Genomic DNA, 27,868 nt, shown 5'->3' on the forward strand with positions numbered 1-27,868 from the left:
CACCTGGAGCTTATACAGGGACCAACTTGCAAGAGCAGTTTTAAATGTTTCCTTGGTGGTGCACGAATTTTGGATGCCATAGCAGAGCCAGCAAAAAATGCAATGCCAATCTCATGGCCATTTATAAAGAACCAGCATTTTGGCAGTGCATGAAGGTCCTGCCCAAGATCTGGCTCTGCCTGATGCAGGAAGAACAGCCAATAATAGACAGTAAAAGATCATACCCAAAGATCTGGCAGCATGCAGAGGATTCTGGAGAGAATTATATTCCTCTGAAGGCTGTAATGTGCGTGCAGTGTGTCAAGCTCTTCTGGAAAGCGGGTTCAAATGCAGGGCATTGGAGGTTGAAGCATTTGCAAGTGGCAACATATCCTGAACCTGTACCCCAGGCGCCTTGAATGTGATAACATATATTTGCCGGGAGGCTCCATTCTGCACAAATGGCTTCGTTCTAATATTACCAGTCATGCAAACTGAGTGACAGCCACTCACTCATCTGAAAAATGACTCTCTTGTCAGAAGGCACCAAGCAATCAGGCCTGCCTTGAATAAACACTTTGTGATTCTTTATGCTTCCATACACATCCAGCTCCGGCTTCCCACTCCACCTCCACAGCACTTGCTGTGAGCGTGTCTGGGGCAGTGACACTCAGCCAGCTAGAAGTTTCTCAGCACCTCCCTAGTGCCCTGAAGTTGCTGCATCACTCTTGGGTCCCCTTCTGTCCCAAGAAAGCCTTCTGCTCCATACACCACTTTTAGCTTCAGTCTCCAGCCTAAACTTGCAAAGCAGGGCAAATTTTCAATGCACTATTACTAGCACTATGACAATAAAAGAATATGTATACCAGCAGGCCAGCACATCATGTTTCAGGGATTGATTGTAAACTCGTGCTTGTAGGCAACAGACTATTTCTACAGTTCCCTTGGACCCTTCCCATGATTCTGTTCAGATCCAGGATGCTCCCAAAATTCTTGCTTGAGATGACCCTCTTCAGTCAAAACCCTCACCTCACTCTCTTCTTCCCAAACAAGAAGATAGAAGTTTCTTATACATTCAAGACTAAAGAAACGTTCTTCAAATCAGTGGTGAGAAAATTCCTTCCCATCTATGTCTAAAGCACAAGCCCATTCAAATTCTCTCCTGTTGTGATCAAAGCACAAGGGACAAAGAATAAAGCTCTCTTCTCCCAGTAGTTCTCCAAATGAATTGCAGATGGCTCACAATTTATTGTCTCAAATTTCAAAAGCTAGTCCTCTTCAAATGCAACCCTACAGAGCTCCTCTAGGATCTCACAGGGCTGCTGCAGAACTGAATTTAGGCCCCCTGTGTCTGCATGCACTGTCTCAGCCACTGTATCATCCTTTCCTCCTCATTCCCCAAGCTTGGAGGTGTGTGGGCTGGCTCTGCAATTGCTTATGTTGTGATTAATGTCTGCAGAGTTAGCGTTAAGACTCATCATGAATTCAAAAGTTTTGAGGAAGACAAGAGTTTTTACTTTCCAGCGCTGTCTTGAAGTCCATCCTTCCCAGCGGAGGAGCCAAAAGCAATGATCTCCACTGCAGCCGCATACTAAATCATTTAGTGGTCCGGGCTGTGGGAAGAAAGTGTATTGCATATTAAAAAGCTCTTGAAGCAATGAGTCATGATGAGAAATGAAGAAAGCAAGCGACTGTGAATACAAAAAGTGTTCACAAGCACGAGACACCTCTCAGAGAAGACATGGGTGGCAAATCCTTTGAATATAGATACTTGGAAATACTCAGTCAGAAGATGTTGTGTGATGCTGCAGTATGTTATGATCTCAGTTGCTGCTGGCTGGTTCGTTTTGCAAGCCCTGATAAACATCTGAAGTTATGCACAGCAATGTTAGAACAGCAGAGGAGTATGATCTATCTAGAGGTGGCCAAGCTGGTGCTCTTGAAGCACCTGAGCAGTTCAAGAGTGGCTTAGGCAAGCTACCAATGAACAGCAGTGTAATTGGGCTGTCACAGGACTTCCAGATAAGCCAAAAACAGAGGAATTTCCCTGCAGTCCTGATGCACATCCATCTCTATCCACTATGGCAAGGTACAAGCTGCATCTCCCTCACCAAGATAACAAGATGTGTGTCCAAATCTTGCAGCTCAGGCCACATGTCTTGTGCCTGTTCAAGTGAAGATATATCAGGACTGCACCTCAAGCAATCTAGATTCTAACTGGGTCTCTGCCACAGCGTTACTTGATGTCCTTTGGGAAATCATTTGGTTGAAATGGTTTGTTTTTTTTATTTAGAGACTTGATTCACTAGTGCCCCTAAGCTAGTGTTCAGTCCTCAGCCACAAGATCCAGTACTATCCAAACCCCACTGGCTTCCCTCAAGTGGATACCTGCAGGTGCCACCACGCCAAGCACAGCTTGTGCTCTTGCATTCAAGGTGAGAGCAATGAAATGCTCAAAAAGTAAGAATAGAAATCAAAGCTCTTCAAGTGGAATAGGTGTCTCTTGAAGGTCAATAATGGCAAATGCTACAGAAAGGATGGGATTGCTCACTGCAGATCCCTCATACTGGAGCAGGGAAGGGCATGATTGTGTTTTAGGGATGAATTAAGGAATACCATCTGGTTGGTTAGGCATGCCAGGTGTCTGCCCACCTCCAGCCTGTATTCATCCCAAAGCCAAGCTCACCTCCATACCCCATTCCACCTACTAAAAGCAACTCTTCAGTCTAACAGCCAACAAGTTCCGCAGCTGTTGAACAAATCAAGTTGCTTAGTACCGTTCAATACTGCTTTCTGTCCCACAGCTATCTTCAATATAGTTAATAAGAGTGGTTAATCAATACAGCAACTGGTACATCTCAAGAGAAGTCCCCAGCTTTTAATTATTCTCATGCTTACAGATGGGTAAACTGAGTCCTTAGTCTGAAAAATGGCTTGTCCAGAAGACCACTTAGGAAGTCTCTAGCCAGTGTAGGAACAGGTGGTGATCCTTTGTGGCCTCTAGTCTCCAGCTCTAACCTACTTTGTTATAAACAGAAGACACAACTAAAGAGATGACCAATTATCTTTACCGCACCCGCATGTGCTGTTTGTGATCAGACAACAGCGCATTCATCGCCTACGAGGGACACAAAAGTTTTTCCCATGCTGGAGAGAAATAAGCCCTCTGACATTTTGCTTGCATTGAACTCAGACGTCTAAAGACACACACAAAGTCAAAACACTTCATGCAGCGTATTTGAAATGACGAATGGATGCCAGTGTTCACGGTCACAGGCTGTGTGTGCCATCTGCCGATGCGCTACCCTCACTTCAGAGGGGCAGAGAGCTGCCCAGGATGCTAAAGGGAGCCAGAGAAGACAAGCCTGTGCTTTTCATTGTGTCTCGCTCCTGTGAGGAAGCACATGATGGAAAAGGGGAAAATGAGACGTCTCTCTTTTTCCATAAAAGAATCACACTGGGATCTGCTTTGTCTTCGGATCACCCATGTCACATCTATGGAGGGGGGGTGGAAGAGCACTCTGGGACCACCGCCCTGAATAAAGGCTGGATTTCTGCAATGAGTTCACGTCAGGGGTTTTGGGTGACCTTGGACTGATGCTTCTACAACAAGTGCAACATCTAGTCTTTCTGCAAAATGGAGCTGCACCAGTCTCCTCCTGACGTGGAGTCCACACCACTTCTCATCCACAACTAGCTGTTGCCACCAAACTTGCAGAAGCACCATCATCTTTGAATCTTACATCTCTCTGCTTAAACATGGTTGCAAATGGCCAGCTGGGATGAAGCAGGCCAGGAAACACACGTATATGCAGTTGTTCTTTCCTGCATAACTAAGTGAAAAAATATTTTGCTACATTGACTTTTAACTTGCTGCCTTCAGTGCTCACGGCAGGTGTTGTTCTTGCCTCCTTAGGAAAAAGTACGAGCAGGGCCTCACTTCTGCTACATCTTCACTCTTTCCAGACACCACTTCTCTCCTTGAGTACCCATATATTCCTGTTTCTTTCTGTCAGCCCTCTTGTGGACGTTACCCCAAGACTTTAAGCATTCTCATAGCCTGCTTCTCTTCTGACATTTACTGCTAAAGATGCAGTGCTGAGGAACAAAATCTGTATTTTGGTGCATTGCTTTGAATCACCATGCTCCATGCAGCAGCCTGTTGTTTTATTTTAGCCAGCTTTGCTCACTGAGCAAAGGATATTGCAAGAGACACATTTCTTTTCTGCAAGCTGCTTGTTCCCACTCTGTGTTCTCCATTGGTTCAACTGGAGATGAAGAAGGTAAGAGGGAAGGAACAATAGGAAACGAGCTGAAAACTAAGTGAAAAATCAGCATCCCAAACTATATCCTGAAACAGGAAAGCTGAAATAGTTCCATCTGGAAACTTCCATTTGGATGATCTAAAGCCAAAAATACTGAATAAAATGACATAGCAAACATAGTATAAAAATGGTATAAGGCTTAAAAAATTAATGGCTCACATTGAAATGTTAATGACAAACTGATTTATTGCATTTTGATTTTGTATGACTCCAACATCAAAACCATAATCCAAGGTGATGTGCTCTCTCAAAACACAAATACTTTTGAAAAGAAATATGTTCATCAGCATATTTTCATCAGACCTATTTACTGCACAGAAATATCAGAGAAACATTTCCATTCTCACCCAAACTATTGAACAGTGTATGTAGTAGCAAAGATGAATTGATTTTAAAATGATTATCTCAGCAATGTTTTAAATAGCGAGAAGAAGGCCTCTTTGCTATTTATTATTGTGTAGCTACATAGCTGATTTTTATTTGCAGAACGGATGTTTCCATACAGCAAAGTGAATCATTTTTGTTGTCTCAATTTACAAGTAGGGAAACTGAGGCAAAAGGCACAAACTGAATCTCCCCAAGGCCATCCAGCAAATGAGCAGCAGAACAGACCAAAACCCATAGCCGCAGTGTCCTGCTATAACCACTAAGTAGCATTGCCTTCATTTAACATAGACCATTATCAGCTTGCAAATGCTACTGATGGAAAAGACCTAGTGGGTCTTTTTGCAGTTCCCTGTAAGCGCAGGCTTTTTCTGTGCCATGTGCTCTAGGCAAGAGTGCTTTATACAATCACTACATTAAAATAATTCAAGCGGGAGGACATCTCTCATTTCCTTTGGGGGAAACAATTCTGTAGCTGAATAGATTGCAGCATTAGGAAATATTTCCTGACGTCCAGCCCCTGCCATAGCTTCTAGAATCTGTTGATATATTATTAATAGAAAGGAAAATAAATATAAGTATTAATGCCAGCAGACACTGTCTACTACTAATAGCTGCTAAAGTAATATATTCCCCTTGTTTTTAGCTTTTATTAGTCTTTTTGCAAAGAGTTACAAGACCCTTATGTATCCATTAGCCAGTCAGCCATGTGAAATTAATGTGGAGCAATTTTCATAAGCATTACTCAGAACTAATAATAATTAAGCATTATTTTCTGCTCAGATAACACAGAAAATAAAGTCTGACTTTTATGCCAAGATGGGTTTGCATTAGCTTAAGGTAGATGAATTAATTCTCATTTACAAGGCTTCTCCACCAGCTAGCCAGAAAGTATCAAGGTAATTAAAACCAATTTGTGAGGTTCTGTCCCATTGCACATTCACTGAGTTTTATCACTGCTGCAAATTACGGGTGCTTTTATGCCATTGCAAAGGTGGGACATGAAGGAGACCTTGCTGCATGCTTCCTTCCCCATCACTTTCAAGGAAAGCAACCTCCTTGAGAGAACCAAAGAGCATTTTGCAATGCACTTTGCTGTTGGAGAGTATAGGACGGCGTTGCACGAAGGACCAGCTCAGTCCCAGCCCAGGCTGGTTTCACTGGGAACTGGACATCTCAGAAATGCAAGTAATAGGCCTCTGTCATAGAGCAAAATGCTATTTGCTTTTTGTTTGCCTTTTGTTTGCACGGTATTTATCAGCCACTCTGCGCAGCGCACAGAGAGCCTGCCTGGCTGGAGGATAAAGGAAAAAGAGCTCGAATTCAGGTTGTGTTCGAGCCCAGAGAAAGCAGCCAGATACTCCCTATTTGGGGTTCAGAACCCGTGTACTCAGGGATCTGGGCTAATTACCAAACCAAGGGGCTTTTGTAGATTTTCAGGGTAGTTCTCTCCAGGCAGCCAAATTTTGCTCTAGTGTCTTTAATGAACAAAACCCAACACTGGCAATCCACATAAATAAGCCTGACTGGTTATATTAAGCTACACTTTCAAACACCAGTATTGTAGTCCTGCCGTTGATGGCCAGCACCAGGCAGTACCTTTCCTGCCTTGTTTCTGGCATAGGGACATAGTGAAGAATTTGACGAGCAGCCATGCTCCTGCAGCTTGACATCTCACCTGATCATGCTCTTAGCTTGCTCCAGCTGTAAGATATAACATTAGCCCCCCTAATAATTAGCTGTAAGCTATCTTACCCCAGTCCTGTCCTGCCAACACCTAAGCTAATTCACAGTTGGGTGAGCTAAGATGTTTCCTCAAGTTTCAGCTTTCAGAGGGGAGTAAATCCTTCAGATGCCACATCTTGACCTTGCATCTGAGCTCTCTACTTAGCAGATAACTGTGCCTGACCTGACCCACCGGCGTGGATAGTACAGGCTTTCCAGAGGATCATGGCCGCTCTTTCTTGGGTCCTTGCTCTCGTTTAATTTCTCCGGCCTCTCCATCGCTCCCCACGGCATCTCTCATTTTGGCGTCTACATCCACGTCAGTAAGCTGGAGCAGGCTGACCCAAAACAAAATATATGGCTCACTGGCAAAAGAAGGACGAGACAATAGTCCTGACTTTTATTATGTTTTGAAAAATCTTCTCTAGAGTAATCTAATTGCTAAAAAATAGATAAACAAAAGGAGAGGAGACTCAAGAAACTCCAGCTGCGCCTTAGCACTGGAAGGAACATGAAAGTTGTTTGCAGTATTTTCCATGCCTCCTGGGATAAAGGGCTTCCCATCTCTGGCTGTCTCCACCTGGATCCAGTCGAGGTAGCTGTAAACATCCGTGTAGATCCCAGGGCTTTGCTTTTCTCCACAACCTTCTCCCCAGCTGACGATGCCGACGGCGAACCACTTCATGGTATTCCCATGGGTGCAAACCAGAGCTCCCCCGCTGTCCCCCTAGGGCATAAAAATGACATTACAGCGGGATCAAACCTCAGGTCTCTGATAGCAGCTGCCTCCCAGAGGCTGAACGGGAAAATCAAACACCACTGAGAGCTCGTGAGGGCTTGGAGGCGCCAAATTTCACAGCTCAGACCTGAGATAACTACAGAATAAAAGGAGGTAAGAAGAGGAGACCTATGGGAAGTTATGGCTCAATGCAATAACTCTCAAAACTCTCAAAACCTCTCAGACTCTTCCACATCTTTCCCAGGCCCCAGCGGGATGCTTGAATCCTGTCACCAAAAGACAACATCCGAGAGCAAAAGGGGATATCGGCTGTGACTGCTCATTCAAGTCCTTGGTTTCTCTGCAAAGCCTAGGCAGGTAGGTGCTGGATCCTTGCCACTGTTGTCTCTGGGGGCTAACTTTGCAGCAATTAAATGAGAGCTGAACACCAAGCCTGACAAACCCTTCTTGTAAGCACACTAAATTCACTGCAAGCTTGCTCTCTACTGCAGGGGCGACCTTTGCTCGCACGACGTGTGCAAGCCTGCAGATGCATATCGCAGCCACCCTGGAAAGAGGAAAGTCCTTTCGCTGGCTGTGGCAGCTTGAAAGTCAAGATTCCCTTCAGCTGCCCGTACAACCTGTGTGTGCAATCGCTGAATACAACCCAATGGAGAAGAAGAACCAGCCTCTGGGAGGCATCAAAATGCACCCAGCTAGGTACAGCTTTTTGTCTTGACAGTGATGTGCATCTTAATTGCTGTGCAGTCCCCGCTCTAAATAACACAGAAATACCTTCTACATTGGGGCTGTACCTTTTTACTAGCTTGTCTCCAATAGTTTACGTGGGGTGTACAAAAATTCAATACAAACACATTTCCCAAGATAGCCTTCCTGGGAAACATTGTCCTTCCCTCTCTTGCCTCAGTTTGAGAAGCATCTTTGTCATCAGTGTACAATCCACTTTCTCCTGGTAGCTTCCCTGAGCTGCTGATGCATATTAATTAATGAATAAGGAGTGCTTGTGGTCTCCTGTGCAACTCATCTGCTGCCCCTGAAGGTTATGGCAGAATTCCTACTCGCTTCAGCAAATAGAGGGTCCAGGCCCATAAGATTTTTATCATTTTTAATTTTTTTCCCTCTTTTTGTTATTGTTGTTCAAAGTGAACACGGGAGGGAAGATAAATGCAGAGCAAATGTTGCTTTGACTTTCAATACTGTTTTCGCTGAATTGTTCTTACTACAGCTACATGTCTGCGCCTCAGCTGGTTGTACTGGCCACTTTACAAACACAGGATCTAAAGACATTTGCCGACTCTCTTGTGGCCAAGAATTTGTGGGGATCGCACAAGTGACCTTGCAGTGACCTTGGGCCCCTGTGTTATCAGTGTCCTTGGCTATGGCATCCTGTTTGAATGAATGAACATCTTCTAGGCTGCACAGACAATTAAATTACTGGGAATTTTACTGCTAATTCCCTGAGGGCAGGAACAGGCCAAACGTATTACGCTGGTAGTAAAAGGAAGGCGCTTTGAGCCTCCTGCAGAAAGATAATAAATGAAAGCAAGAGCGTGGGAGCCGCTCCTGAGCCAATGACGCAGCGAGGGCTGACAACCCTGACCGTAGATATCTCGGGGTGCATCCCGCTGGCTGGTCTCCGTGCCCCAGATGTGAATACTGGCAGGTCCCCGTTCACCAGCTGCAGGACGAAAACCTTCCCGGCGGGGGATTCGCTGTCCGTTCTGGAGGCTGTTCACACTTCTGAAGGACCCTTCTCCCAGGACGCTTAAATGATTTGATACCGGTTAATGCCTGATGCCTCGTGACTATCCTCGAGGGGAAAGTCTCATTGTATTTTATAGCTGAGAAAAGCAAGGCAGAAAAGGGATGTGATTTCTGCATGGCAATGGCAGAGCCAGGAGCCAGAGCCAGGAATCTGTATTCAAAGCTATAGATCACACAATTTTCCTTTTAAATCAGATCTGCTTTTCCCTGTTTGCCTCTTTAGCCGTGTTTGTTTTGTTCTTTGCCCGGTCCGTTGTGCTGCCTGGAGTCAGCCAATGTTTCAGTGAGGAAAGAGAGAGCTGTCTGCAGGGCCTGCTGGACCGTCAGCTGCAGAAAGCAATTTAAAACCTGCAGAGAGAGGGAGTCCTGCAATACTGTGAAAACCAGGCAGCAGCTGCAAATCCATTTCGCTAATCTGCAAGCCCTGAGAACCAAATCTTGCTTCAGATCCCTTTCCACATGGGCTGAGAAGGTCTGCTGCATGGAGGCGAAAGAACTTGGACAGCTAACGTGCCATTTTCCTTGACTGTGTAATTTAGATATCTATCATATATTGGGATAAATCATCCTATGCATGTGATAATCTCTCTCGTATAATTATATCAATAGCCCAGATGAATCATAGCCTGATTTTTATAGGACTAAAGATAGGCAAAAAAACACTCAGTTCTTGGACACTGTTAAAAATCTCTGCATCCACTTTAAGCTCTTAAAAATGTTGGCCCGAGACTTTCCAGCCTTGTGTAGGAGAGGATGTGGGAATAACAAGCTTTCTGGGCTAGTACAATTATCTCAGCTCTGTGATGTCTCCAGTACCACTAATTTAATGAATGTTCAGGTTAATGACTCTAAAGATCGAAGAACTTATTAAATGCTGCTTTCAAATTTCAGCCTCCTGTATCCTGGTAGTGAAATACTTCTGATCAGCAACACACACCAGATATCTACTACTGCTCTTCAGTCCAAGTGCCAAGTTTCTGGACAGCAAAATAATTAAAAATAGCATCTTTGCTTCTGTTGCATGTTTCTTGTCAACGTGAGGGTGAGCAAAAACCAACCACATCAAATTAGATCTGGTGCTGAACTCATGCCTTCCACAACAGCATGTTAATCCTCCCATTAGGAGAGTTGAGGGTGATGATATATGAGCTGCTAAATAGTTCTGGGTTGTATAAGAACTGTCACAGACTAACAAGGCACTTTGTTCAGTGAAGCTGATCAAAAGTTTCATCCTTTTTACTGCATCCAAAGTCTTTTCATGAACATCAGGAGCCTTTCCGCTGCCTTCAGTGGGCTTTGGATGAAGAGTGTAATCTTCTTCCTTCGTATTTGTATTCATGTCTGCAACGCGGTAATTGATCAGAACAAACACGTTCAGCCACATAAATCTTCTTAGGTGGGAAAAGCTCTGGGGGAGGGAGAACAACCCGTCTGATACTCATTAGATGGATACACAATCCTTGCAAGTCATTGCTGGTTTCATTTTCGTGCTGGTAAGCTCTGTGTAAATTGGAGGGAATCAGCATGTGAATAACATTTGCCATTAGAGCTGCCCTGGCTGCAGGAAGTAAAGGCTTTTGAAAACAGATGATTTCTACAATTATTTCACTATGACCACACAATCTTTAGACGAAGGTGGCAGGAAGGAGGCCATGGTCATTTTTAGCATGCAGGTACTGAAGATGAACCAGGCAACACAGAGTATTTGCCCTGGGCTAAGGTGGTTGGACTCCTTTCATGGTGCCTCTGGGCTCTGTTTGATATCTCTGGTAGGGTCCTTCAGCTACTCTGACCCTCTGTCCCCTTGCTGGAAAATAAATGGGAGACCAAGACTGCTCTAGTCCACATGGGTGTCATCCGGGTCCATTAATAACTACTGTGGTGCTGACTTAAAGACAGTCGTAATGCATCTGACCAAAGCCCCATGTGGCCCAAACTCCTGTCTCTGACAGTCGTCTGTAGCAAGTGCTCGGGGAAGGGGAATGAGAAGCAGGGCAAATATTTACAGAGTTGTATTTACATCACAGTGGTTAATAGCCTTAGAGAGATCTTCATCCAGGAAGTTATTTAATTGCTTTTTGAATCCATTTATCCCTTAGGATAAATACCCACAACATCCTGGTCAGTGAATTCCATAGTTTAATTATCTGTTGGATGAAAAAATACTTCCTTCTCTTTGTTTCAAATCTGCTGCCTGATACAATACTGCCATTGGATGCCCCTACTCCATCTGTTTTGAACAGTAGTGACTTATCACTATTGACTGTCTTCTCCTTGCTGTTCTTGATTCTCTATGATATCCCCATCAGCTGTTTTTTTCTAGAGCTTCAGAATCCTGGTCTGTTATTCCCTTTTCATCCAAAAGCCATTCTATGTCCCTTCTTACTCTACGTTGTTCCCTTTCTGAAACTACTACCTTCTTTCTCAGATGAGGTGGACTGAAATTGCACACCACGTACAAGATGTAGGCCTCCAAGATTAGTGCCCTGCCATAACAATGTGCTCTGTTTTGCTCTCTGTTCCTTTCCTAATAATTCATAATGTTCTTATTGCCTTTTTGACCTCCACAGAGCCTTGTGCTGATGTTTTTGAAGGACTATCCACAGTTATTCTGAGATCTTCTTACATGGTAATAGCTAGTTTAGAGCCCATTATTGCCTGTGTACAGCTGGAGTTGCTTTTCCCTATATTCACTGCTTTGCATTTATCAAGAATGAATTGCATCCGCTGTTTTAACCTCCAGTCACTCAGAATAATGACAGCCTGCTGCACCTCTTCATGGCCAGTTTTAACTTCGATCACTCTAAATAACATTGTGGCATCAGCAAACTTCACCATCTCAGCACTCGCCCTCCTTGAACAGCACAATTCCTTGCACAGATCCCAATGACTGGGGATCCCGATCCCTCTTGTGAGACCCTTCTCTTATCAAATCCTTCCTCTGCGTTTCCTGCCTTTCAAACAAATCCTTCTACTTCATGACAGTTCAGTTTCTCCGCAAGTCTTTGGTGAGAAATCTCGTTAAAAGAATTTTGGAAATCTCAGCGCATTATATCAGCTGGATCACCCTCTGCCACATGCTTGTCGACTCCTTCAAAGAATTTGAATATATCTGTGAGTCATGACTTTCCCTTAAAGCTGTGTTGACTCACTATAATCGAATGAGAAGCAGTTCCTCTGAGTCGTCATGTCCATTCCCCCACTCTGAGGACAAGCACACAATAGGGTTTTTTTGTTCAGCTGGATCCAGAGATGTTCTGCTCCCCACATCCTCACTCACAGTGCACACAAAATAATTCTGGACCCCCTATGGCAAACCAAAGAGCTTCAGTTTGAGGGACCAAAAGCCACAGCTGTAGGGTGCCAGAGGAAGAAAGTAGAAGATGTGGGACGTTATCAACATCCCAGGTCCTTGCACTAGGAAGAAATGTTTTTGATAGATTAAAGAATTAAGCCACCATAGCTTGAATGTGTTCGCTTGTCTGCCCATATCATAAAATGATCAAATGATGAAAGCTATCTAAACTCATGGGGTGGAGGGGAAATATTCTAATTCTTACGAGCTGCACATAAAAAGTACCCATCAGAGGTAAATTTATCGCACCGTAAATCCCGAAAAGCTTTTCTATTGCTTCGTTCTGGGGCTTCCCAGGATTCCTTCCTATTTAAACCAGGGTCTTTTATGAAAAACAAAAAAAAAACAACAACAAAAAAACACCCTGTCATATTAATAATTGTTCGGTGACATAGAAGCCATCACAAGGCTGGTAAGTGGGTCACTTTCTTCAATATTAAGGTAAGATACAACAGTAAGACATAACTTTGGATTGAACTGTTGTTAGCTTCAACTCCTAGCCCCCAGGATCCCTGTGTCTGCTAGACAGAAGGGTCTATAACCTCAGGCCTCATACAGATACTCTCCATACAGGTGCCTACTGCAATCACGCCATTTCTCAACCTTTTTTCAGATATTTTGAACAGCTTGAGGGATTCATTACAAGGTATGTTTCCCAGGTTTGTGACCTTTTCTGCGCTTCTCCAGTTGATAATTTATCTGTAAGGACCTGATTTTCATTTGCCGTCTTTCTACTTTTAAAGAATTCTGTTTCACAAGTCTTCCCTTTTCAGCTTTCAAGCTGCATTAGCACCAGCAAAAGGATGCAAAAGCTTTTGCCACTTCTGCACGGGTTTAACACTTACTATTATACACAGATCAAGTGTGAACACGAGGGCTGAGTTTGGCTCCAGACTGATCACCTCTCTTAGGCGTTTCCAGCGTAGGTGTCTGAGCTCCCATTACAATCCATTACCATCACTGGGGCACAGTTTGAGATGGGCAGCAGCTGGACGCCAGGGTTATAACTTGGGCCATCTAAAATGACACGAGACACTTAGGTGCAGGCAACCATCTTGCCTTGGAGCCTTGCATCTCCCTGTGAGCTAGACACTCTGGACTTGATTTTAGTTAATGGGCTAGTTAATGGGTTTGGTTAATGGGGAGCAATAAGCACTCATCTCTGACTGTTAAAACAGTCCAGATGACCCACGTTTCAGAAATTCTTTTTTCTCCCCATTGATGGAAAGGGAGCACCGGTGATTAGCTGGATTCAGATGGCTGTAGAAGAGACATTCGCGTCGGACCAGATAAATCTCACACAGGGTGTCAACAGCTACAGCTACTGCTACAGCTACATGGGGGTGAGTAGAGCCCTGAGCATCCCAAGTGCTGTAAATATGAATGTCTCTCTCCAAACTGGTTGCAGCATATGTGGGCAGGACATATTGCAGGTGAAGGAAAGAGGTCCTTCACTGCCTTTTTCACATAACTAAAAAAAATGAAAATCCAGAGCCCTGGATGCATTCTAGCATCATTTATGACATTTATCAGAGATGCCCATGATCACCTCCTGCTATCACCACTGGAAGGGGGTAGGTACCTTCAGCAAGTGACTCAGACGAGCCCTACACAGAGGGAGGAGGCTAGGGCAAGGCTGAACTGGAACGATCCCACTGCTTGTTTATGGCCACACAATGATTCATTCCCCTGAAAGTCAGGCCAGGTCCTGGGCCCTCCTTCATCTGCTGCTGACCTGAACTATATGTGAACTGTGACTCCCAGCTGAACACACTCCATCCTAATCACCACATTTCTGAACTGCCCCCACAGACCTCTTTTGCAGAAACTCTCTGAAATATAATTGGGCCATTTACTGAATTTTGTCTGGATAGGCAAGACACTGAAGAGGCATTTGCTTTGTGAATCCCTTATACTCTAATTATTGTTTCAAGTTACCATTGCATCAGAGCCTAACAAAAGATGCTTAAGAAAGCAAGGAATTAGATATAAATTGTGGTTCATGGGGTCATGGAAGAAATGTAGCACACAAAAAATAACACATCGGCCATCTCTAGTGTCTGTTCTTTAGCACTTGTACTCCATGAACATCCATTAATGCTAATGTTTCTGACTAAATAGAACTATAAGTCAATTACAGATCCTGTTAGTGTTAATTCACAGTCAATCCATATATTTGTCTGAAGAACCGTTAGGGAATTGGTATACAATAGATTTTGTTTTTGAAGTGAATGGATTTTTTTGAAGTACAAATACTTGGGAGCTCTGCTATTCAATCTCCTTGACTTATTATAGAAACATAGTCAGTGATCCGCAGATTAGTCAGGCCCTCATCCTAGTACATGATTGCAGCTGGTGAAAAGTCTGAGCTTTTCTATTCACGATCTGTTGTCGAGTGGGTATTAAGGCAGGGGTCAGTAGGATAAAACTTTTGAATGAGGCCTCAGTGAAGGCCACACCTATCTGCGTGGCTCTAGTTACTTGTGCAAAATAGCTTGCAAAGACTAAATGCAATGGGGAAAATCTAGCACACAAACGGCACGCAAGGCAGAGACCTGTCATGGTAATCCATTGGCCCCAGCTCGGGAACACGTGAGCTTAAAATGGGTCTAGATGCAACCTGTCCATCTTAGCCTGGCTCTGAACATGAACAAGTGTATCCTGATTCTCAGCAGAGCTCAGGAAAGGTTAACATAAGGTTTATGCCTAGTTCATGTCCAGACAGCTCTGGAGCCTGTGCTGTGCATTGCTTCTTGGTTTACGCTGACCATGTCTACACCAGCAAACTCGATATTGGCATGGCTTGGTCTCTGACCAGAGGTCTCTGACCAGAAGTCTCAACCTCTAAACTGGAGTACTTGAATGCAAAGTGGTTATTGTAGATGGTTCCTGGCCCATCTAACTCTTGAACTGTGTCTGGGAACCACTTGGGAGAGCTGAATGAATTTTTCTGGATGAAAACTGTGCTCGGAGTTGCTCTGCCTCTTCGACAGTATCAACAGTTCACTCAAGTGTATCTGCCCATATGGACTGATGCGTGAGTTCAGCTTCACAGAATCACAGAATCACAGAATGGTTGAGGTTGGCAGGGACCTCTGGAGATCATCTAGTCCAACTCCCCTGCTCAAGCAGGGTCACCTAGAGCACCTTGCACAGGATTGCATCCAGGCGCGTTTTGAATATCTCCAGAGAAGGAGACTCCACAACCTCTCTGGGCAACCTGTGCCAGTGCTCTGTCACCCTCACAGTGAAGAAGTTTTTCTTCATGAAAAGTTTTTCCTCGTCTACCACTGACTGTTATGTCATATCGGCAATAGGTAATAGGTAGATCAGAGAGTCTCCAAAATCCATAAATGATTGGATCTAGAATTTGGATAGGGGAGTACCTGTAAGTTTGACTAAATAGGAAAAAAAGATTCCTCCCTCCTATGCCTGTTTCCAGGTACATGGGCTGGATCTAAATTTTGAAACAGGACTAGGGGTTTAATATGTAAAAGCCATATTTCTTTCATCACCTCATCACCCAGAGCTTATCTCAGCCATCCAACCATGTTTAAACCCCAGTCTCAAATGTTTACATTTCTAATCCTATCTGGGTGCCCCAGACATGCGTGAGGGTCATATCCAAGTAGATGTGGTAGGATAGATTTCCTGCAGAGCTATTCAAAGAAATCATATCCACTTTGTAGAGGGTTTTGTTATTTTGAAATCTCATTTTCATTTGACACAAAACCCAGAACGTTTAAGAAATCTTTATGGAATAGTATAGTTCAATAGATTGCACTTTCTACAGTGTGCTTTGCTACCTATCAAGTGCAGAGGACTTCTATGCTGCAGAAGAAGCATCAGGTTTGTAACTGGTCCCCCAGCGCCCTTTCAGTCACCCGAGTATGGGCAAGCCATCAGCCTTCTCAACCAGTCTCACAAGGCCAAAACGGGTCTGCTTCCCTGTCTGAATTCACTCAGCACTTCCCAGAAAATTGTCCATCAGCAAAATGTGTCCCTTTCCAGCAAATCAGCAAATTCTGAAGAAGAATCATGTCATCTGTTTCACCCTTGAACAGCTCCAGTTCTAGCCTAGGGTATGTTTCTGTCTTGTTCTCATTATTTCAGGTTGCAAGACATTTCTGCCTGGACAAACCGCCACTAAAAGTGGGCAGTTGCTGGTTTATGAGCATTATCACACATATAATCTTTGTACACTTCCACTGCTTGGAAAGCTCAGATTTCCACTTCATTTCTCAGTCTACTCTAACATACCGTAGATCAAAATAGCACCCTTGTCAGCTTTTCGAATACGGGAGATTCATCTTGTTGGGCACAAGCGCTCTTGCTGTTTCACCAGCATAATTCAGATGCAGAGCTTAAGGCTGGGCTGGGAAGTGCATTCTTTAATCATGTTAATGTTATCCTGTGGCAGTTTTCTTTTTAAAATTTTTGATTGAATTTAATGGAGGTGAAAGTCACTAGATGAATGGCTCCAGAGACAGATGCTCTCTGGCTAATCAAAGAATGATTTTGCAAAGCAGAGCCTCCCCTTTGCTGCCCGGCTAAGGGCTCCAGCTCTCAGCAGCATTGCAGCCTGCGGTCCCTGACTCCTGCGTCCCGCTGTCCTCGCCCACAGGGCAGGGGACAGCTCTTGGTCCTGGTCGTTGGTTTGGTTCCCTGAGTGAATGACTCCTACAGGATGAAGCTGTGCACACGTGTCTGACCATCTGTCCCCCTGCAAACACACACACTCGCTTCTAAGAAAGCTGTTGGCTGGTTTCCAACATGTCATGCAATTGGGTGAGCGAAGGAGAGATGCCTTAGGCCTGTTTCCAGTGAAGGAGAGGCTGCAGGGGGAGCTCAGCCCTTATTCAGCACTGGGAGAAGGGATTAGGGGTTAGATGTCATGCAAGCAAAGGCTTCTTTTGGCTTTCAGACTTTATCTGGCATCAGGATGGAAATCCTGGTGGTGGTATATATTCCGAAGGCACAAATTCTGAGTGAGGTTTTTTCCTCATTTGGGTGTTGGTGTCAGCTCTCTCCCCTGAGCAGTCTCTGATATCAACTACAGCTTGAACTCATTATAACTGGGTTGCAGTTCATCATCCCATGCCACAGATTCATTGCAATCAGACTCCTCTAGTTCTGGTACTCACGGACAAACCTGCCATGGTATTGAAGGACCTTTGGATCAGAGCCAAGACCTCACGAGGAGAAAGTTTCTAATAAGCTCCTGAGTTGAATTTCCCAGCCAGTTCTTCTTCTTTGACCCTACTAAACAAATTTTCCTTTCTCTTTCCTGTATTTTATCTCAAGATAGAGCAGCGCTGCCATGCACAAGGCTGAGGGGAAACCAAGCAGGAGGAGGAACCAGCCAGGGCCGTGCTGAGCCCTCTCTGCGGGGTCGGGAGACCTCTGCTCCCATCACCCCAGCTGCTGCACAGCTTGGCAGCAGCAACTGGCAGGTTCTTAAATTGCCATGAGACGCAAGTCCAAACCCCTTTGCCTGAAGCCAGCCAAGGGACCATCCAAGGGACTTCTCGGGAACCGCTCGCCTCCCTCTCCCTCCTTGCAGCTGGCTATTTCCCTTCCTGAGGAAACGCGTCTCTCCCGCTGCAGGAGGGAGTCAGGTCGGGGGGAGAACGTGCGTGGTGAGGTCTGTCAGCTCGACAAGGTGTTTCGGTCCCCGCAGGGATGCATCCACAGACCTGTGGCTTCCTCCCAACCCCAAGAGACCCGCACACCCGCTAGCCGGGTCGATACGCATTTACTATGCACCAAGGCACTCAGCCAGTTGCTTGAGCCCTGAGTTTCCTGCCCTGGTCTCCCGTAGAGAAGCATTAGCAACCCCAGGAAACCGTGGGAAGGATCAATGTTCATTCCTGAAGCAAAGGCACTTCTCTTTTTGAATTTATCTGCACCCCCGTGGGCAGCACGACAGCCCCGGAGCCTGTTTACTTTACCTGGCAGGCGTCTTTTCCTCCTTCCTCGAGGCCAGCGCACAGCATGCTGTCTGCTAGCTGCGGGATCCACTCCAAGCACTGCTCCCTGCTGATCAGCTTCATCTCCACTTTCTGCAGCACCTGGGATGCTGACGCCGAGATCCCTAGCCGGCGAGTGAGAGAAGGGAGGGGGTTGGGGATTAGCAAACCCTGCCGAACATCACGCTGTTACGGGTGAAACCACAGCAGGACTCTAGCCCAAGGGACTGCTTTCAGCTGAATTTCTAAAGCATCTTGAGGCAAGAGGGTCGCAGGGCACAACGGTACGGTCTTGAGGTCATGGGGGCTTACAGGGGCTGCCTAACGTTGGCAAGGAAAAGTTTGTGCTCCTGGCCAGGAGGGTAGATAGAGTGCGGTGGGAAGAAGGTGTTAATGGGGAAAGCCAAAATCCAGGGGAATGGAGGCTGGCTAAACAGGATTAAAAAGTCACTTATTTTTGCAGATAAACTCTGGGATATGTCACAGCTGGAAGTTCCCCCAAAGGAACCACTTATCCCTCTGGTGTTGGTGATGCTCTGAGATGAGGTGCACTGCACTGCTCTGGTGTCTCACTCATGTTTCTAGGGGACTCAGTGCGGGGGGCCCAGACCAAGGAGCCAAGTCCATCGAGCCTCCCCTGGAACAGAAGATCTTGTTCTCCTCGCTAGCATCATCCTTTCCTGGGGGCCTGTGAGGCCATGCCTCACCCAGGAGACTGGCCATACCGTTCCCAAAGTGGTACTCAGGACAGCAGGACACAATGGAAACAACCATTTTGTTCTTCCTTGAGATGGAAAAATAGAAATCACAGGGTGCAACAGCAAGCAAGGACGAGACCAAAAATATTCATGGCTACATGGAAAACCCACTCATTTCACCCACGTTTCTCTTCAAAATGAATCTGAATCTGAAGGATAAAACTGACTTTTGGGAGATGTTGCTGCTCAGGGAAGACCCATAGATTTTTCAGAAACTCACTCCTTCTTCCATATTTCACTGGCCTACCTCCTCCTTGCACCTTCAGGAAAGAGGGACTCAGAGGTAGTATCTAAAAGCTAGGAAGGTGTCATGTCTCTTTCCCAACTAACATGTGATACCTTCACAGAAGGCAGCCCACAGATTAAAATGCTTTTACATAGGCATCTCCATGGAGGTGGCTCCATGTGACTTGATGTCTAACTGACTGCAGTCGAAGGAGAGTCAGCTGCCATCTGTCACATGAGATGCCATTTGAGAGATGCCCATCAACAGAAGGCTGGTAGAGACGAGAAATGACCCATTTTCCCCCACCCAGGAGCAACGCGTCATTCAGAGGGAGTGGGATTGCACCCAACATCACTCAGCAAAATGTCAAGGTGGGATTCATTTTGAGCAGAAGGGCTCACTTGGTGGCCCGTTAGTTGCATTTATTTGCATTGGTGTTTAGTGCTCAAGGGCGCAGTCCCTAGTAGAGACCACTAGTTTTTGGTATGGCCAATATTACACCATCGTACATCCCTCCCACCAGACTCAGCTTCTTCTGAAATGTCTCCCCAATAGAAGGGGTGGGTGCAAGGGCCAGCTGGATTGACCTCTCACAGGGTGCAATTTAGATTACAGAGAGATTCTCCAAAGCAAAATCATCTGTTGCCAGCAAAATGAGACCTCTGCACCAAGCATTTTGCCAAGAGGCTAATTAAAGAAGAGCAGCTACGGAAACCCACTGTCAAATGAGGATCAAAGTCTGAGGAAGTCCTTGTGCTTCTGGAGTCCATGACACTGAAGAAAATGGGGGGGGGGGACGGTTATGTTCCCCTCAGATGCAGCCCCAAAGCCAGAGCCTCCAAAAATGCTGCAGTCCTGCCAAGTTATGCCATAACTCTGCAATAGCCCCTTCCTTTTTGGTTTCTAAGAGCATGTAACCTTGGTGAAAAAGGAGAGTTTGACAACTATAACATGGTGTTGTGCTGTGTTTTACTGTTATGTGAGGCAAATGAAGGGCAGGAAGGAAAATGTAGAGGTTCAGAAGGGAGTTAATACCCCTACAATATTGAGTAACAAGGATTAAATGGCACTGTAACTAACTATATCCCAGGAAGGTCTGTTAAAGCCCCAAGGCTTAAACACTGCCCACAATGTCCCGATTACCTCTTTCCAATAATGAAATAGCCCATTACCCATTTGCTGACATTTGTTCAGGATAGACATCTTGGGTCACATTCAGTGTCAGAGCAACTTTCATTAGGGCTTAAACCAGAGCAATTAGCAATGGCAACCTGCTCTCTTAAACGAATGAAGAGGGCTGGCCAGAATCCGTTCAATCAATCTGGTTCATGGAGGCATTAACCCAAGGACAACCCTAGACCTCCAGACTACTTCAGACGCAGCATAACTTGCCCACCAGTGTGGGGCTTGTCTAACTTTGGGTGCTGAAAAATACAAGCAAGAAAGCTGAGTTCTTGGAGAGCAAAGATGGGCTTTTAAGCTTTCAGCCTGAGCGTATGTGCTCAGAATACCAGGTACTTTTCTCTGGGGGCTCAGGAGGTGATTGGTTCCTGTGCTGAACTCAGAACTGGTGGATGTGAAGAGGTTGAAAGGGTCTGGATGTGTTTACAAAGAAGAAAGGGATTGAAGTCAGCATGGCAATCCCTCCCAGGGAAGAACTTCTGCTTTAAATGAATACATACCAGCCTTCATTAGCAAATACATCTCCCAACAGCCTCTCACCTGCAAGGGTGGTGCCCCATCCAGCAACCCAGCAGTCTTTCCATACGTGGAGGTCGCTTATGAAGGGCAAGCAGATGGGCATTTTCTGTTCATTGAATTGGATGGGAGAGTCAAGCAGGATCAAAGCAATATCATTTTCCAGGCTCTCACTGTCAAAGTTTTCGTGGAGAATCAAGCTGTTCAGCTTTTTGTTTTCCAGTTTGTGGCTGAGGTCTACTCCCCCCACCACAACACTGAGATCTGGTGGCCTTAGTAAACGAAAGAGAAGCAATTTATGTATGAGAAAACACGAAGACTTCGTGTTGCAAAGGTTGATGCCTTCTCCTCTTCAGTAGAGTAGGGTGGTGGTCAGCAAGTTGCAGCAGTAGTGTTAGCTATAAATATCACAGAAATCCACCCTCACTTTTAGCCAAGAGCTAATTTTCAGGGGAAAAGAGGTGCGGAGGCGGAACATGAATGTACAGAAGTTATAAATAGCCCAGGCACTAACGAACAGATGGAGCAGGCTGGTTGTTCGGGATCATTGTGTCCTGGGCTGGCTGCTCTGGACCGCGCTGCCACCAGCCAGCTGCTGCAGCTCGGCTGCCGCAGGCCATTTGTCACCATGCAGTCCCGCTCTCGAACCCGCCGTATTTCGGAGGGGGGCTCACAGGGGGCTGGATTCTGCCGCTGGGCATTGCATGGGGTGATTTATCCAGAAACTGTTGGATTTATATCAGATCCTCTGCGAGGTGAAGGTGTTTGCTATACGACAGCAGAGGTAATTTTGGGGTTAGAATAAGCCAGAATGGAATACACCTGCTTTTTTCATATTATTCCAAACTGTGTAGGCATACAGGAACTGATTATGGAGGAAAGGGGGGCATCAGCACAACATCATGAGCATTTATACTAGACTGCTCATACCATCCTTCAAAATATCCCCCTCCTGCATCTCCTGGCTATGCAGGTTTGTGTACTTTTTTTGTTGTAAAGCCATCCCCGATCAAAAATGGGCCTGTTTTCACCAAAGGAGGTGATTCCTATGTTCAGGTCCCTCTCTCTCTTCGCTCAGCCACTAGCTCCGTGTACTTTATGCTTGATCCCAAGCTCATACATACCCTACACTCGTGGGGAGAAGTGTTATCACCCCACAGTGCCTCCCCCGCTGAGCCTGGGGAGCGCGCCCTAGCTGGCCTCGCTTCGCACGGGTACTCACAGCTCTTTCACAAAGCAATGCGCCGCGGTTAAAATCCACCAGCTGCTGATGATGGTGCCACCACAGAAATGTTTCCCTTTGCTCTGGATGCTCACTTGCCAGGGGAAATCACCAGCCTCAGCATCTGCCCCCCCTATGATCCTTTCGCCAATCCCCTGAGACGGTCTGAAGCCACACTCTAAGCACAAGACATGGCACGTTGTTAAGAACCAGGACCGTAGGTGAGCATAACATCCTCATGCATCAAAGCATGCATTAAAGCATGCATTAAACTGGCTTGCTTGGGTACCACCAGCTATTCAACCCAGGTCAGTTTTCATCACTTCTTGGGTGGATTTTGTATGCCTCACAGAGTTCTGCCTGGTCTTAGCCAAGCCTGTTTGCAACAAGCATTTCATGCATCTGGGCTGTACCACAGTTGCAGCTGGGCAAGCAAATAAGCTGTCCAAAGAAAGGGAGCATCCACTGCTGCCTCTAGAAATGTGGTCTAGACACCGCAGTTCATGGAGACTTCAAATGCTCCAGTGCCCCAGCTAGAAGGAAAGGGGATGTAGGTAATGGGGTTTGGTTCTGCTTTTTGGAGGGGGTTCTTCTGCATAGTGGGAGCTGGAGAATTTCACCAGTTAGTTTATGCATCAAGCAGTAAGTCAAGATGAAGATAACGCTATTGTCAAGACATTCAGTCTTGTTCAAAAGAGTTCAGCTGGTGGAGGCTGTGATAATCTAGTCTGATTAATCCAGTTGCAGTTTCCATCCCCTGGATCTTATGCGATCTTTTTCATTGAGTTTAAGGACCCCTTTAACCAGAATTTTCATTCTCATTCATATATGCATTTATAAATTGTGATCACTTCTTTCATAACCATTTCTTTGATAACTAAACTGAGTACATTTAGTCTCTCACAGTAAGGCAGTCATTCCAGAATATGATTCATCTTTCCATGTCTTCTTGGAATCTTTTCTACTTTATCAACATTATTTTTGAGGACTGGACACCAGAATTGGACACAATATTCACTAACAAGAAAGATGCTGGCAATAATACCTCTCATTTCCCACTTGCTATTTCCCCTCAAAGGCTTGAGTTAGTTGTCTGAGTTGCATTTATCTCACCTAAATTTTAGTCATCTAAAAGATAAAAATCTAGTGTAAGCAAGCCCATTTTTGCAGTTAATGGAGAGAGTGAGGTACCTTTAGAAGATGATTCATCCCGTTCTAAGATAGGCATCTCTGATAGATGGAACAAAATCTCCACTTAGAGATGAATATACCTCTTAGGTTAGATTAGACATGAGGTTTTTAGCTGGCTAAAGTTTGGTAAGATAAATTCCACCTATAGTTAGAAGGACCACAGCTTCAGCTGATTAGCTATCCTGCATCAAAGGATATATATCCCAGAGGCTGGAAATCATGCGTGTCTATGGTAATGAAAGCAGCTAGGGGAAAAAGCACTGAACGTAATTTCTTCAAATGCACTACAAATGTGAGAGTTCACTGGACATAGCAGTCTGTACCTCACTGCCTCCCCGTGTCTGTGGAAATTACTACACAGTTGGAAAAGCGAATACCAATATTCACATGCATGCGGCTCACATCTGGAAGGTCTTTTCCAGCAGAAAGTACTGAAAACTTCAGCTTGGAGCAGGGCACCCAGGAGCTGGTAGCCCATACACCAGGACCTGTGTCTCTTCTCACTTGTACTAAGGCTATGGAGTCACTATACTGTAACTGAGAACAGGAAAGTTTGCTTATAATAATCCACTTACCTGCATGGATGCTACTGATTAGAGGCGTTAAAAGCCAGACGGTAAGGACCAACATTTTAATCCCATTCTAATCCAACGCTCTTCCACCATGTTCAGAGCAGGGAGACTTCTGCAGACACCTCAGGGCATTGCTCCCATGCCGTATTCTCACCAAAGGCAACAAGTCCCTCTGCTAGAGGCAACCAGGATATTCCTCACTGACAGATGTGACATCACACAATCCACTTGTTTCTGCTGACGTCACAGCTGAATATTATCCTTTCTAAGGTGACAAAGGAAAGGTCACGCCGTGCTGGCCACCGCTTAGCAATTTCCAAGAGGTTTGAGATTTGCTTTACTGATGATAGGGATAGGACAGAGGTGGAAGTCCTACCTGGATCCTGGACTAAATTTCATCAGATATCGTAATGTTGGACTTCATGAGCTGGGTGCTATAACTTTTTTTTGTTTCTTGAACAATATTCTCTCTCCAAAGACCTTAGCTGCTGGTCCTGTGTCAGTTTTTTCTTTGACTCTGAGAAGTGCTGAACTTTATCAAACTTTGAAAGAATTTTCTCTTTTTCGTTTAGACCATCTGTATGTTCCCAGAAGGAAGAGGCAGCTCTGTGGTAGGATAAGTTTCAAATAGTGCTGAATCAAGACTATGCTGTCAAAGAAAGACATTCAGGCAGCCACCCCCTTCTTCCTGGTGAATTGTGGGCGAGGATATCTTGCAAGGCCAAAACCCAACTTACAAAGTCAATCCATTAAGCCGAATCACTGACATTCCACCTTTACAGATTTTAGCCCAGGTACTATTTGTACCTTCAGCAACAACTGCAATGGGTACAGGACCAAAATTCCACCCTCGAGTGATTTCATAATTAATTTGGGGGGGCATAATACATTGGTGTGGGCCAATTTTGGCATCAATGGACCTATCTATGTTGATTTATAAATCCTGACACTTTATTTTCATTAGGGCAGGACTTAAAAACCTCAACCAGATTCAGAGCTGAGCCCTGCTATATTCAGGACAGAACGGTCCGTTCTTCAGGACTTTCCACTCTGTTCGAAGACAATAACTCTAGCACGGAATAGGAGAGAAAGGAGGAGAAAGGACAGAAGGGAACTGAGCAGCATTTTATGAGCATCTGAGTGATTCAGTGTATGAAATGTTTTGCCTTGTACATCGGAGGAAATCAGGAGTTCTCCCTCTGAAGTCTGAATTACGCAGAGGCTGAAAAGGCATAGGAGGAAAGTCAGACTATTCTCCTCTCTTCTTCGCTTTTATGTCACCCCATGCCTACGAAATTAGATGAAAGTGCTGGTTTCCTTGACAGTGCACAACAGAACAATTCAGTGGCACAACATGTTAACAACAGGCATTCGGTTCCTATAGCAACCAAAAATCCCAAGTGTGATGTGGGAACATTTTGGGGCATCTCCAGAAAGAGCCTCACATGGCAATCCTGCCAGAGGTAACTCTTCTCAAGCTTGTCCCAGGTATAACCCTGCTAAAAGGATATGTTTCGTCTTGCTTTTGAGACTGGAATCAGCTAAGTGCCAGCCGAGGAGCAAAGTATTCCGGAGGGATAATTTGTTGTTGCCTGTCTTTGGATAAACCACGCAGGACTTTAGCAGTGGATTTATGAGCCCAAAGACTGAATATCTGAGGCACAAATTTAGTTGCTCCAGGCTTGAAACAGGATTGGGGTGCTTAGAGGAAACATTTGGGCTCAAGGGAATAGTTTGGGGCCTGAATGAGCCTAGAAACCTAGACAGTGAGTGGGAAGCCACGTTAAACCAAAGTATGGAGAGGAGTGCCCCAAAGACAGCCAAAAAAGAAATGCTGCGGATGTGTCTCTGGATTCCCACCATCAGGCCCTCAAGAAATGGCTTTATGTCTCTGAAGAAAAGCAGAGGTACTCCTTTACACCCAGGTGCAACAGGAGACAGGATGACAACACTGGCTTTAAGCTTAGCGATTAGGACGATCTCCAGCATCGGAGACTCATGAGAGGCTCGACCCCATGTTTCCCACCGCTCTTAAGTATCGTAATCAGCAGGCTGGAAGGGTGGGACAAACCTGTCATCATCTCCTCTGCTGAAGCTGTCTGTCCATGGAGAAGACGCCAAGCTCCAGATGGGATCCCCTACATCCTTTGGCTGTAACTTTTAGTCTCCACTTTCAGAGAACCCCGTCAATAAAACGGAGATGATGGTTTAGCCTCTTTCTGACCGTCCTGCCTGTTTCGATTGCACACGCATTGGGGCAGAGACTGTTCCATATATTATGTTTGTACAGCACCTGCCGTAATGAGCTCTGCTCTTGGTGGGTGGGCCACAAGCTATTGAAATACAAATAATTAATCATAGGAATAATTATGTTACCATGCACCCAATATGAATTCTGCTCCTCCGTACTGTCATGCACAATAATACAGATTAAAAAGCCCTAGTATTTAATTAGCAGGCTGCAGCCTTTTATAATATTTGATCCTTTTTTTCAGATCTACACAGACATATATTTAGAGCCACAGAATACATCACTGACAACATTCTTCTTTTCTTTTTTTGTAGTTTATTGCAATGTAGCAAACAAAATTGAATTCTTTTTGTGTTTATACACTTTTTGGAACTGTCAACATGAAATATCACATCACAGGTTTTATCCTATTTTTTTACTAAAATTGTTTCAGAAGATAGGCACTACAGGTGATATTTATATGTTGCTGTGAAAGTGGTACTGTGAGAGAATTACTGATCTTATAAATTTGCCATTCTTAACAATATCAAATTATAGAGTTTTGATAGTTAAGATGATCCTAACTATTATCTCCAGAAGTCAAAGCTCTCATAACAGGAGTAAATTCACTAAACCAAGATGATAAATATGTCTATAAGCATTAGCTATGCAAAGAGGTTAGCAGGTGCAGTCACCCCTCAATTCATCTCTCTATCAACACATTAAGCCAAACTTTTTAAAGTTTCTTTTCTTTCCAAACTGTGAGATTGCAAGGAAACCCAGTGAACTGCACAGAGCGAGAAGCTGCATTTATAAACAGGAGCAATTTCAGACTCTGCTTTGGCTTTTTGAGGTCTTTGAATACAAAGCAATGCCAGCTGCTCAAATTACAGAACGCCACCCCTTCATGGACTTTTATGGCCTTTTTTTATGGACCGATTCTGCGGGCGTACGATAACACTCCTTGGGGTTGTCGGCTTTTTTTCAAACAAGCCCCTAATACAACGTTGAGGCAGTGGCATGAGCAGACGCTATTTATTGATCCCGATCGGACAGGAAAGCCCCGTGCCCCCGAGCCCGCAGTATCCGTGGGGGTTCTTGCTGAGGTACTGCTGATGGTAATCTTCAGCGTAATAGAACTCCGGAGCCTCCCGGATTTCTGTTGTGATGGTACCAAAACCGCCCTCCGTCAATACCTGTCAAGAAACGACATGGAAATCCATTAGTGGTTTGTTGGCTTCTCTGCTGCTGGATGACGTTAGGTTTCCACTCAGTAGGAACCACAGCCGTCTCTAAGCGCTCAGACCGCAGTTACAGCACAGTCCTGAAAGCCCTTTATCTTTAGTCTCACTTTATTTTATTAGGAGACACTGTGGGCGTCAGAGTATGCGTGGGTGAGAAGAGGTAGTGCACCGTCCCGCTTTAAGGGCCATTTGTTTAATTTGCTGTGGTCTTACATTCATTTTCTCCTCTTTATTAACCACTGCAAGCAGGGATGCGGTGCCATCAGCAAAAGTGAAAAACAGATGTGAAAGCCAACAGATCACACTTTGGTCTAGCCTGGCTGACTGCCTTGCAGGGGTGTAAGAACTTCATTTGGTGGGTGCTTCAGCTTGGATACATGCTATCATCAACTCCAAATTTCCTAATGCCAAGTAGTTCTGCACAAAATCTCAGCCCCACTGATGTCAATGGGCATTAAGAACTTCTGGGCTCTTTTTACAGAATCAC

At 45.1% G+C, this 27,868-nt stretch overlaps 2 protein-coding genes across 2 annotated transcripts in view; both read right to left on the bottom strand.

Annotated features, from left to right (window-relative positions):
- Positions 1-6,837: 6,837 nt before the first annotated feature.
- Positions 6,838-24,035, bottom strand: PRSS55 (serine protease 55). The gene is made up of 5 exons (XM_067294868.1): positions 23,911-24,035; positions 22,145-22,322; positions 20,947-21,194; positions 18,223-18,365; positions 6,838-7,140 (listed from the first exon to the last, which is right to left on the bottom strand). Exons 1-5 carry the CDS (start codon positions 23,963-23,965, stop codon positions 6,838-6,840), a joined length of 927 nt encoding a protein of 308 aa, XP_067150969.1. The 5' UTR covers positions 23,966-24,035.
- A 2,432-nt stretch (positions 24,036-26,467) lies between these two features.
- Positions 26,468-27,868, bottom strand: part of MSRA (methionine sulfoxide reductase A) — a 297,786-nt gene continuing 296,385 nt past the window's right edge. The window contains exon 6 of the mRNA XM_067294424.1: positions 26,468-27,333. Within this exon, the coding sequence (XP_067150525.1) occupies positions 27,169-27,333 (165 nt within the window). The 3' untranslated portion in view covers positions 26,468-27,168. The remainder of the gene's footprint in view (positions 27,334-27,868) is intronic.

Source organism: Apteryx mantelli, chromosome 3, assembly GCF_036417845.1.
Source record: "Apteryx mantelli isolate bAptMan1 chromosome 3, bAptMan1.hap1, whole genome shotgun sequence".
Classification (NCBI taxonomy): Eukaryota; Metazoa; Chordata; class Aves; order Apterygiformes; family Apterygidae; genus Apteryx; species Apteryx mantelli.

Excerpts from the sequence above, each read along its gene's own strand:
- PRSS55 (XM_067294868.1), bottom strand. The coding sequence starts at position 23,965 with ATGTTGGTCCTTACCGTCTGGCTTTTAACGCCTCTAATCAGTAGCATC. Across the intron at positions 22,323-23,910 it reads AATCAGTAGCATCCATGCAG|AGTGTGGCTTCAGACCGTCT; the intron begins GTAAGTGGATTA and ends TCTTGTGCTTAG. Across the intron at positions 7,141-18,222 it reads GAGGAAAAGACGCCTGCCAG|GGGGACAGCGGGGGAGCTCT; the intron begins GTAAAGTAAACA and ends TTTATGCCCTAG.